This window comes from Maniola hyperantus, chromosome 17, assembly GCF_902806685.2.
Source record: "Maniola hyperantus chromosome 17, iAphHyp1.2, whole genome shotgun sequence".
In the NCBI taxonomy this organism is placed as follows: domain Eukaryota; kingdom Metazoa; phylum Arthropoda; class Insecta; order Lepidoptera; family Nymphalidae; genus Maniola; species Maniola hyperantus.
In genome coordinates this window covers 12350704-12363670 of record NC_048552.1, presented here as the reverse complement: position 1 = coordinate 12363670, position 12967 = coordinate 12350704, and the positions used below count along the sequence as shown (strand labels likewise).

Below are 12967 nucleotides of genomic sequence, written 5' to 3'. Positions count from 1 at the left end.
TTCTGAGGGTCGTGAATAGGGTAAATATGGCCTTGGACTGTAGTAATAAAATGATATGATTTTAGGTAGTTTATGGGGCTAGAATTCATTATTAAAAAGAATAGGGAATTTTAAAAAGTCAGATTTTTATTCATTTTAAAATAATTAACTGTAAACGTCACGCTCGCTGTACGGAAACCTATTAATGACGTCACATGGCGTAAACGACAAATATATTTTTTCAAATTTTTTATAAATTTTTTTTGTAACATAATTTTTTTTTGTTTAATTTGCCGTGGAGACCCTGGGGCCATGAAGTCCTAGTGCTAAATATTTTTTACGAGACATTTCACCGCGATTAATAGCCTCATCTGGTGACAGAAGGGCTGGCTCATTTTTTGCGCAACGTATCAGCCTGGCTGTCCAGCGCGGAAATGCAGCCAGTATACTTGGCACCATTCCACGCGGGCATGATTTGTATAGTTATTAGATAAGGCTAGCTTTAAGCTTTATTGTAATATTTTCAGAAACAAGACATGAGTTTTTTGAATTAATCACTTTAATAATGAATTCTAGCCCTATAAACTACCGCTATACAAAAAATCACTTAATTTTATTACTAAAGTCCAAGACCCTATTCCGTAGGAGAACTGGAGCAACCGACTTAGCTGCTTAGTGGGTTGCAAAGCTGAACGCTGAAATGGGTTGCAACGTTGGAAGACCCCCTCCCCCCACTAGGCGTATACCCCCCTACAGGAGACCAATGTTCAGAAGTGGAAGCCTATTTTATTTTTTATTTATTTAATTTGTTAAAGAACCGCCCACAGAATTACACACTTAAAATTACATAAAATGTTTTAGAGATTTATAGGTCTCGTGTAACTCAATTTACGGACAGTCACAGCGAGCATTAAAAAAACAAGTCGTACATTAAAATAACCTAACCTAAAGAACATGGAATATAGGTATTAGGTACCTAAGCTATAAAATACAAAATTAATACTAAGAGAATATTATAATGAAATGAACACTAAGTTAAATTATGTAATACTAGATGATACCCGCGACTTCGTCCGCGTGGATAGTTAGGTTTTTGAAAATCCTGTGGGAACTCATCAATTTTCCGGGATAAAAAGTAGCCTATGTCCTTCCCCGGGACGCAAACTATCTCTGTACCAAATTTCGTTAAAATCGGTTGAACGTTTGAGCCGTGAAAAGCTAGCAGACAGATAGACAGACAGACACACTTTCGCATTTATAATATTAAGTATGGAGGATATACAATATACTTACAACTAGGGCCTGACAAAATAATTATCCTACTGAGGAATCAAGTGATTTAAGTAGCTTGAGTTTAAATTTGGGCAATTCATCACAAAACAGATCGAAGGTCTTGTCTTTGACTAAAAATTCTATCGGTTGATGATGATGACGATGAGGGATTTTCAGATTCTTCCGCATACGACTTGAAGGTTACAGTACCTGCGAGGTATACACGTGACGCTCCGAGGCACGGAGAGGAAGCGACAATAATAATTATAGTATCTTACTAATAGAAATAATAAAAAACCGGCCAAGTGCGAGTCAGGCTCGCGCAACGAGGGTTCCGTTCTACAGTCGTATTTTTTCGACATTATGCACGATAATTCAAAAACTATGGTGCATAAAAATATATAAAAATCTGTTTTAGAATGCACAGGTGAAGACCTTTCACATGATACCCCACTTGATATAGTTATCTTACTTCGAAAATTGAAAATACTAATTATTAGTTTATGACCACAATCTTTTTTTTTTGTGTGATGTAACCACAAATTCACGGTTTTTAGATTTTTCCCCGGATGTCTGCTGTAAGACCTACCTACCTGCCAAATTACATGATTCTAGGTCAACGGGAAGTACCCTGTAGGTTTCTTGACAGACCGGCAGACAGACAGACAGACAGACAACAAAGTGATCCTATAAGGGTTCCATTTTTTTCTTTTGAGGTACGGAATCCTAATAATATTATTTTTCTTGTATACACGCTCAAGGCCTACGCCTACGCCTTTGTATTATTCACTACCCATATTGTAAATGCGAAAGTGTGTCGTTTGTTGGTTTGTCCTTCAATCACATCGCAACGGACCAACAGATTGATGTGATTTGCATGAGTATAGTTAAAGAACGACCTGGAAAGTAACATAGGCTACTTTTTGTCCCGGAAAATCAAAGTGTATTAAACCTAAATACAATCAGTACCTACCCTTGTTATATATGCGAAAGTGTGTTTGTTTGTTGGTTTATAGGTTTGTTGGTTACCCCTTCAATTACGTCGCAACGGTGCAACAGATGATGAACGTGATTTTTTGCATTGGCATAGATAAAGACCAGACGTCAAAACCGGCGATTGGGTAGGCTCGGGACAAAATGGCAAAATGGTATGGCAAGATGGCTATTTCGAAAAAATTATAAGATTGTGCGAACATGAGGCCGGGATAGTACCGTCTCCTTTCAGCAAGGTCATTTCAGCGTTTAAGACGTGTAAAACTAACAGACAGACACACTTTTACATTTATATTGGTTCAGGTTCACTATCGGGATTCGGCAAATAATTCGTGATATCACGAATTGTGTGGCCGGCAGCCTACGTATCATGTTTCGCACGTTCGGGCCAACCCCAATGGTTGGCATGAATATAATTAAGTTTTTTTAAATCCCGCGGGAACTCTTTTTTCCAGGATATATATCTAAAACACCACCGGGAGGACTACTCGCATATTATCTTGTTGCGTCTGCCGGCCAGCTGATTACCCAAACTTATTTAAAAACTCACTAATAGGCCAGTAAATAGAGCATTTAACTTCGCATTAAATTTCCGATCCAATTTTAATTCTTTTTTAGGTTAAGGGTCACTTACTGACCATAAAATCACAAAATGCTGACAGATCCAGGTGAAGCTTCGATCGCAATCTTGAGGGAAAGTTTTTGGCTGATATCTCGGAAACTATCCACTTTAGGGCAAAAATTATCTGAACTATTATAGTAGATAATAAATATTCGCATCTTTTGTTTTCTGTAAACTTTTTTGTAAAACTTACCGTTTACGATTTATGGCCGATTGAATGAACCGGTTTTTCTATTTCGGCCGATAACTTTATAAATATTGGAAAAACCGGTTCATTAAATCGGCCATAAATCGTATACGGTAAGTTTTACAAAAAAGTTTACAGAAAACAAAAGATGCAAAATTTTATTTTCTACAATAATGGTTGACATAATTTTTGCCCTAAAGTGGATAGTTTTCGAACTCGAATCGTATTTGCCGTTCAGTGCCGTGAGTGGAGTCGTACCATAATAGGTATGCATTATCTCGGTATAAACCGCACATATATAGGGTGGACACAGCGCAGTACGATGTCTGATTTAAGGGTGGGTCGCGCCCCCCTCTTCATGGGCTCCAAACTGAAGTTGCGTACAATCTCACTTAGCACGCACTTCATTTCCATTTTCGCGAAACGTTGGCCTACGGAAGAAAGAAAGAATTTTATTCTAGGATAGTTGACTTAAAATGTTGTGTAAAATTTTATTTCACATTTTTTTTTAGCTAGCCTTATCTAATTACTATATAAATCATGACCGCGTGGAATGGTGCCAAGAATACTGGCTGCAATAAGAGCTCTTGCCATCATAAATATTCCTGCGCTCATTGAGCCGGCAGGGATTAGTCGGGATGATGGCAAGAGACCTGATGGATTGACGCTGGTTCCCTGGGAACGGGGACGGGCGCTAATGTGGGACGCAACTTGCGTTGACACATGGGCCCTGTGTCATATCAGGAAGACAGCATCAAGACCGGGAGCCGCAGCAGAAACAGCTGAAAACGGCAAGCGGCGCAAGTATGCCTCTCTTATAGAGAGTTACATTTTTGTGCCGTTTGCCGTGGAGACCCTGGGGCCATGGAGTCTTAGTGCTAAAAAAATTTTACGAGTCATTTCACCGCGATTAATAGCCTCATCTGGTGACAGAAGGGCTGGCTCATTTTTTGCGCAAAGGATCAGCCTGGCTGTCCAGCGCGGAAATTCAGCCAGTATTCTTGGCACCATTCCATTTAAAATGTTAACAAATATAAGTCCCGCAAATTGCTAATGCGCGTGGCCGCCATTTTAGTAACGTCAGCACTAGACTGAAGTTTCAAGCTGATGGTATATTTTTATTTCGGGTGACGTCAAAATGACGTCATTTCGATATTAATGAGACATGGTTCCAGCGCAATAGCAATTTGCGGGACTTATAACAGAAAACTTCACGGTGATAGGTCAAACTAGCTAGTCTTAGATACTTAATTCCTTCTAAAGAATTTCCTTAGTTAACGGTGACTAATAAGATCCAGAAGAATCTCTGTACCTAAATGCATCTGTATATCCAGGCTCCATCAATAGATACACCTAAATATATAAAAGGAAAAGGTGACTGACTGACTGACTGATCTATCAACGCACAGCTCAAATTACTGGACGGATCGGGCTGAAATTTGGCATACAGATAGCTATTATGACGTGGGCATCCGCTAAGAAAAGATTTTTGAAAGGGGTCAAATAGGGGTTTGAAATTTGTGTAGTCCACGCGGACGATTTCGCAACCATAAGCTAGTAATATACATATCTATTCGCTCTACTAACCGATGCAGTTCCTAGGCCCAGCGCTGAACGGCACAAAGGCGTAGGGGTGCCTTGAGTCCGCCTCGAGGAACCTCTCCGGCTTGAAGGCCTCGGGCTCCGGGTACAGGTCAGCGTTACGCTGCACGTCGTATATATGCACAACAACCTCTGCACCTTTTTGCACTTTGATATCATCTGAAAAGAACAAGAAATATCGACTACAAAAAATATCCAGGTTTTTCTAAGCATGACTGTCATGTCTGCATTTTCTGGTCTAACACAATTACGAGTAGGTATATGTATGTAGATTTGTGGGTAACATGCCATCAATTTTTTCTCCCATTATTTTACGATAAATAAAAAGTGGACTTAAGACTCGAGAACCTCATTAAGTAATTAATATCATTCATATAAAATCAATTATATTCAGAAATCATTAAGGCTAACTAAGGCAAATCGAACTGACCTAACATAAACTCTTCCACAATTTCTCGCCCAATAAAGGGCACACTGGGGTAAAGCCTGAGGATCTCTTTTATGACAGCCTCCAGGTACTTCATCTCGCCCAGGTCAGACATGCTGGTGCCGCTATCAGAGTCACCATACAGAGATTTGCATTCTTCGAAAATACGCTCCTGAAACAATCAAAACAAATCAAAACTCTGTCGGCTGGGTCTGGATGGCTGGAGTGAAGACTTCGGCGGGGAGGGGCGATGCACGCACAACAGACGCAAACGTTTAAGTGCGGAAACTGGCCCAGAATGAAGAAGAAGAAGAAGAACTCTGTCGGCTGATAACTATAAATAATAAATATCTAATCACTGTGCAGTATGCAATATTCTTTAACTAGCTTATACCCGCAACTTGGTCCGTGTGGATTTCAAAGATATAGGGTATATTTTACCCCCTTAGGGGTCGAATACTCAAAAATCCTTTCTAAGAAGAAGTATGCAATATAATAGCTATCTGCATGCCAAATTTCAGATGGATCTGTCCAGTAGTTTGAGATGTGCGTTGACTGTCAGTCAGTCAGTTGCCTTTCCTTTATATAATAAAACTAGCTTATTCCCGCGATTTGGTCCGCGTGGACTACACAATTTTCAAACCCCTTCCTTTTAGGATGAATTTTCAAAAATCCTTTTTTAGCAGATGCCTACATTATAATAGCTATCTGCATGCCAAATTTTAGCTAAATCTGTCCAGTAGTTTGAGCTGTGCGTTGATGGATCAGTCGGTCAATCAGTCAGTTAGTCAGCTTTTCCTTTTAAACATATAATACATTGGATGAAAGTCCAAAGATTCCCACCTGTACTTCTTCATGGTCAGCCAAAAGCATTAACCCAAATGCTAAAGCAGTGGCTGTAGTGTCATGTCCCTGTAAATGTGAAAAATTTCTTATTTATAAGCATCACCATCAAACCAAAAATCAACGGCACAACTGGCTCTGACCATAATATTAGGTATGGCCTTCTCATTCTGAGAGGAGACGCGTGTTCGGTACACTACCTAAAGCTGGCGGTGGGTTGACCATGATGATGATGCCAAACTATCCACACTTAAATATAAACGAAAACTATATATACATATAGAAAAAGCTTATCACTAAAAAAAATTATACTTATTTACAAAAATATGGTCATTTATGGGTATTGTGAGGCTATTACCTCGCTCAATGGCAGGGCTTAATCATTGAGCGAAATAAGCACCAGCTCTTGGGTCACCAGACGCGTGGATCAGCTTTTGGGACACGACGTTTATAAAAGCTTTCATGTCCGATAACCATGGGCCCAGAGCACAGACGTTTTCTACTCGGCGGCCCAGAGTCTCAAACGTAGTCCACACTTACCTCGAACATAAATGTATTGACTTCTTCTCTGATCCCCTCTAAATCTATTTCTCCTTTCCTTTCAGCTTCCAACAACAAATCAAGCAGAGCCAACCTCCGCTTACTTCCTCCGTTATCGGCATTCACTACATATACTACATCGCCGCTATCATAAGCCTTTTTCCTCTCCATAATAACATTGTCAGTAAACGAATGCAATTTTTCCAATGATTTGGCAAACCTTCTGCTCATTGGATGCAAGTTAAATAATAATTTGCTATGCAAGTAAATATTGGCAAGTCGTTTCATGACCATCGATCCAATGTCTAAAATTGCTCTCTTGTATTCTATTTTTGTTTCGGACTTATCCGAATCCAATTTGATGCCCATAGCGGTTTCTGGAACAAAAAAAAACGGCCAAGTGCGAGTCAGACTCGCGCACTGAGGGTTCCGTAGTACAATCGTATTTTATCGACATTTCAGATTCTTCCCCGAATGTCTGCTAGAAGACCCACCTACCTGCCAAATTTCTTGATTCTAGGTCAACGGGAAGTACCCCAGACAACAAAGTGATCCTATAAGGGTTCCGTTTTTCCTTTTGAGGTACGGAACCCAAAAAATATACGGCTACGCTTTTAAACGTAGATCGGTAAAAATGTTATGCAAGTGCTTTTAAATCATCAAGTGACTCTAACTGGTTCGGAAATTTCGATTCAAAATGCCTTTCGAACCAGCGAAAAACTCAACTTTTCAAATATTCAATTAAATCTTCTGGGTACAAAACTTTTCGGAATCGCGCGCGTTTCCTCTACCTACTTATATATGACTAGATGATGCCCGCGACTTCGTGGATTTATTCCGTGGGAACTCTTTAATTTTCCCTGATAAAAAGTAGCCTATGTCCTTCCCCGGGATGCAAACTATCTCTGTACCAAATTTCGTCAAAATCGGTTGAACGGTTGAGCCGTGAAAAGCTAGCAGACAGACACACTTTCGCATTTATAATATTAGTACGAATAGTATGGACAAGATGATGCGAGCGACTTCGTGGATTTAGGTTTTTGTAAATCCCGTGGGAACTCTTTAATTTTCCGAAATAAAAAGTAGCCTATGTCCTTTCCCGGGATGCAAGCGTTTTCTGTACCAAATTTCGTCTAAATCGGTTGAACGACTGAGCCGTGAAAAGCTAGCGGACAGACAGTCAGACACACTTTCGCATTTATAATATTAGTAAGGATATTCATTCGCTACAAAACCGAATTTAGAATAGTTACACTAGAGCCTTTGGCGGTAATCGGTTCAAAAATTGTTGAAATTGGTTGGAGTTCAAGAAAATATAGAGTAAAGTCGCCAAAAAGTAAAGAAAATCTTTTAATTTTATTCAGAGTTTGAGTACGGACTACTAATCACTGAGTAGTAGTATGTACTGAAAAAAATGTGATAAAGGAACCTTTATTTTTATTTATATAATTTATTTATTTATTTACACTTTATTGCACACAACACAAAGTAAACATTGAAAAAACACAATACAGAATCTTAATCTAATAGCTGTAGAATGCAAAGGCGGCCTTATCGCTAAAGCGATCTCTTCCAGGCTTATATAGGCTTATGATTGACTGCATGATTGCTCCACAAATTAGGAGATGCTATTTAAGGTGGGAGCGCATCTGCCTAGGTTCCAGGTACATATTCACTTTTCTTCTGAAGGTAAAAGTCCTTTTCATTAAAGAATTCCCGCGGTGATCTTTGGAACTATGATGTCGGCGGACTATGTTGGCGGTGATTGTCGGCCATGTTGTCGTTCGTCGATGTTATCAAGTTCGTTTGTTGTGGTAGATTTTTGTGAGTTTTTAACTAGCTTAGTGCATTTTAAAGATTGTTTACAATGCCATTATGTCACGCGATTACAGCGCTGCGTCTGGGGGACTTCTTTCATGAAAAGGACTTTACTAATGCTATAGCTAGCGGACAAAACGGAAGCCGGAATGACTGAGGCTGAGATCTATAGAGCGCACTTTGATTTTGCTTAGACTTAAGACACTGTTAAAACGAGACAGCGTTATACCGCTGACATAAATCTGTCTCGTTTTACCTGAAGCTTAAGTCAGAGCAAAGTCAAAGTGCGCTCTATAGATTTCACCCATTGATGTTGGAATCCCCCTCTACTATTCTAGTATTTCACCCTTAGAAACGAAGAAGCAAATCGGTTTGTACGAGTCTGTGGAATTACTTAGGGATGTAGAGACTAGAGGTGTACAACTAGGTCGAATAGGTACCTACTGATTTCATCATCATCATCATCATCTAATAGACGTCCACTGCTGGACATAGGTCTCTTGTAGACTTCCACACGCCACGGTCTTGCGCCGCCTGAATCCAGCGATCATTTCTGATTTGATCACGTAGAGAAACTGATTTAACTTACCACAAATAATATAAAGCATGTAATCGCTTATAAATGGTATGACGTCTATAAAGTCTGTGCTCTCCTTATTCAGTTTCCTCAGCTCTTCCACCATGCTCCTACTTTGCTCCTCGAATACCTTCAGGAAACTTTTCAGAATATCAAAGTGGAACGTTGGAGTCAGGATCTTGCGACGATGATGCCATTTGTGACCTGAAATGTTTCATATCAATAACCGTCATGATAATTTTATTAGGGTTCATTACTACATAGTGGAAAATGGAACCCACAAAGTGTATTTTGTTGGCCGTGTATCCGGCCGTCCGCCAGTCCGTCTATCAATACCGTTTTTCTCAGAAATGGCTTGAGGTAACAAGCTTCTTTATATTATTACTAGCTTATGCTCGCAACTTCGTCCGCGTGGACTACACAAATTTCAAACCCCTATTTCACCCCCTTAGGGGTTGAATTTTCAATAATCCTTTCTTAGCGGATGCCTACGTCATAATAGCTATCTGCATTGTTGTAAAAAAAATTAAGGTCCTAAATAAGGCAATAAATAAGTAGATGGAAACTTTTATGTTTAAACCATAGATATATTTTGATATCAAAATAATCTTGAAAGTTAGGTCTTTGGCACAAAAGTGGGAAAAATCCGTTAACTAATCCTCATGTTGAATTATTACGTCACAATTCCGTTTAAATTCATACTTCCATAGTCTGTCTGTTACGTTTTTAGTACAGGGTTGGGTTCCATTTCGGGAACGGACATAATTTACATACATATATATAGTTACATATTCGTTCATACTCGTATTCGTTCGTCAAATCAAAGAATTCCCACGGATTTTTAAATAACCTAAATCCACGTAAACGAGACGGGCATAGGCTACCTATACTTATGTGCTTTTATCCGGAAAAAAACGCAGGCAAGATTTTGGATTTCAGTCCGCTTCTCAACTACCTATTGAGACTGTTATTTTAGAATCATAATTAATCATAATTCATAATCATAATCATTTATTTATTTTGCTCAAATATGGTAGGTAGGTACATGTATATTAACATGGGGTCTTAAAAATTAGGTAATCAGTCACATATCCTGCCAAGCATGGCGTGCAAAATTAATTGAACCGAGCATCTCATAAGTAAAACGAGTTACCTACCTACCTGTGCTAATGAGAAGGCCAGCTCCTAACCAAGGCTCCATAAACTGGTAGGGTCTACTTTTCGTTATATTCCTCGAGTGCGATAACACAATCTATAAGTATAAAATACCCATTTGTAATTTTTAATAAAAAAAAACCAACCAAGTGCGAGTCAGGCTCGCGCAACGAGGGTTCGTACAGTCGTATTTTTTCGACATTTTGCACGATAATTCAAAAACTATGATGCATAAAAATAAATAAAAATCTGTTTTAGAATGCACAGGGGAAGACCTTGCATATGATACCCCACTTGATATAGTTATCTTACTTAGAAAATTGAAAATACTAATTTTTAGTTCAAGACCCCAATTTTTTTTTGTGTGATGTAACCACAAATTCACGATTTACGGATTTTTCCCCTAGTGTCTGCTATAAGACCTACCTACCTAACAAATTGAATGATTCTAGGTCAACGGGAAGTACCCTGTAGGTTTCTTGATAGACCGACAGACAGACAGACAGACAACAAAGTGATCCTAAAAGGGTTCCGTTTTCCTTTTGAGGTACAGAACCCTAAAAATAATCTTGTGGAAGGTCAAAAATGTTCCTGAGCTCGATTTAAAAAAGTAGGTACAAATATGGCCAAAGGTTGTTTCCAAGGCAGTTTACATTGAAATTACCTTTCTTTAGTCCATACCCTTATATAAATGTGCAAGTGTGTTTGTTTGTTGGTTTGTTGGTTTGTCCTTCAATCACGTCGCAACGGAGCAACCGATTGACGTGTTTTTTGCATGGGTATAGTTAAAGACCTGGAGGAGGCTGACATAGGCTACTTTTTATCCCGGAAAATCAAAGAGTTCCCACGGGATTTTAAAAACTCAAATCTCAGCTAGTATGTTATAAATCCTAATGCTAATAACATTCGCTAAAAACTTTCGAAATACGTACGTAAACTTTTAAAACTAAAGCTACGTGGGTATCAAACGCACCCAGGTCTGAGAAGAGTCCACAACAAACTCAGGTCAAAATAGAGGGCAAAAATTACAGCAAAACGTAATTCAAATTTCAAAGTTCTTTATATACTAGGTAGACATAAATATTACAAGGAAAAAGCGTTGTCTTAGGAGATACCTCAATTCCACAATGCCATTATTACAAATAGACTAACTGATGCCGCGACTTCGTCCGCGTGGAAAAATTTCCGTGGTAACTCTTTGATTTTCCGGGATAAAAAGTAGCCTATGTCACTCTCCAGGTCTTTATCTATACCCATGCAAATCTCACAATGCAATGAAAAAAACTCACGTCAATTCGTTGCACCGTTGCGACCTGGTTGAAGGACAAACCAACAAACCAACAAACAAATACACTTTAGCATTTATAATAATTATGATGATTAGATAAGCCACTAACCTCTATATCCTCCACGTTGTATATTTGCAGGCTGTACCTGCCGAAAGCCGAGAGCACCACACGATTTCCATATTGGTTCTGTAGATCGATGACCTTTTTGAACATTTTCTCTAAAACAAATTAGAGTGGTACTGATTCTGAGCACAACCAAATTTAAGAGGATTCGCATCCTCTTCTTACTAATGTAATATGAAAAGGACAGACGCAGTTTGACAGTTTTGAATTTAATTTTTAGATGGTAATTTTTAGGATGCAGCTATACTCTAAATGTAGTTTAGAGAAAGACAACGGAATCGGTGCCATTACTTAGCTATAAAATAAAAAACTAAACGTGTATATACAAAATTTTAGCGCAATCGATTGAAGATATACCTATCTGCTTCAAAATTGAGTTGCAAGATTCCACCCGAACAAACATAGATCGGACATAGTTAAGTACATACAATGTAAGTTAAACGGCCAAGTGCGAGTCAGGCTCGCGCAACGAGGGTTCCATACTACAATCGTATTTTTTCGACATTTTGCACGATAATTCAAAAACTATGATGCTTAAAAATAAATAAAAATCTGTTTTAGAATGCACAGGTAAAGCCCTTTCATATGATACCCCACTTGATATAGTTATCTTACTTTGAAAATTGAAAATACTAATTATTAATTCATAAATTAATGTTTATAAATGTTATTATTAATTCATAAATTGAAAACACTAATTTTTAATTCATAAATTAATTATGAGTATTTTCAATTTTCATTTTAAATTTTTTTTTGAGTGATGTAACCACAAATTGACGTAACGGAACCCTCGTTACGCGAGCCTGACTAGCACTTGGCCGGTTTTTTATAATGCTCTAGCTGTGGGATCAGCTTACCCTGTGTGAGTCCCATGAAAGTCAGGGCGCAGCCAAGAATGGGCAGCCTTGGTGGTCCGGGAAGTCGAGCCAGGTCATTCTGCTTCTGGGTGAAGTACTTCCACAGGACTACGATTATGACTACTGATACTAGCCACAGCATTTGAACTTTTTACTGTCGTAGTTACCTAGATCTTAAAAAAAAAATTAAAATGTGAATGAAATTGAAATGAAAATACTATATATTTGTTCATGAACAAATATATAGTATATATTTGTTATATTTGTTATACTATATATTTGTTCATGAACAAATATATAGTATTTTCAACTTTCAAAGTAAGATTATGGGATATCATATGAAAGGGCTTTACCTGTACATTCTAAAACGGATTTTTTTTTAATTTTTATGCATTATAAGTAGTTTTTGATTTATCGTGCAAAATGTTGAAAAATACGAGTGCGCCAGCCTGACTCGCACTTGGCTGGTTTTTATTTTAATTTATAGACTAGCGCTTGACTGCATTCAGACCTGGTGGCAAGTGATGATGCAGCCTAAGATGGAGCGCGCTTGCCTAGAAGATGCCTATTCACTCTTGACTTGAAGGTACCGTGCCATATATCTAAATGATAAAAGAGTGTGGATGTGACCTGCAGCTCGTTCCAGCAACGCACAGGACTGCAAATACTTTTTTATACATGGC

At 38.5% G+C, this 12967-nt stretch overlaps 1 protein-coding gene across 1 annotated transcript; it reads right to left on the bottom strand.

The window, feature by feature from the left end:
• Positions 1–3326: 3326 nt before the first annotated feature.
• On the bottom strand, positions 3327–12426 carry LOC117990273 (cytochrome P450 4C1-like). The gene is made up of 9 exons (XM_034977737.2): positions 12285–12426; positions 11413–11522; positions 10022–10112; positions 8873–9064; positions 6466–6842; positions 5926–5994; positions 5086–5254; positions 4641–4814; positions 3327–3484 (listed from the first exon to the last, which is right to left on the bottom strand). Exons 1-9 carry the CDS (start codon positions 12424–12426, stop codon positions 3327–3329), a joined length of 1482 nt encoding a protein of 493 aa, XP_034833628.2.
• Positions 12427–12967: the final 541 nt, after the last annotated feature.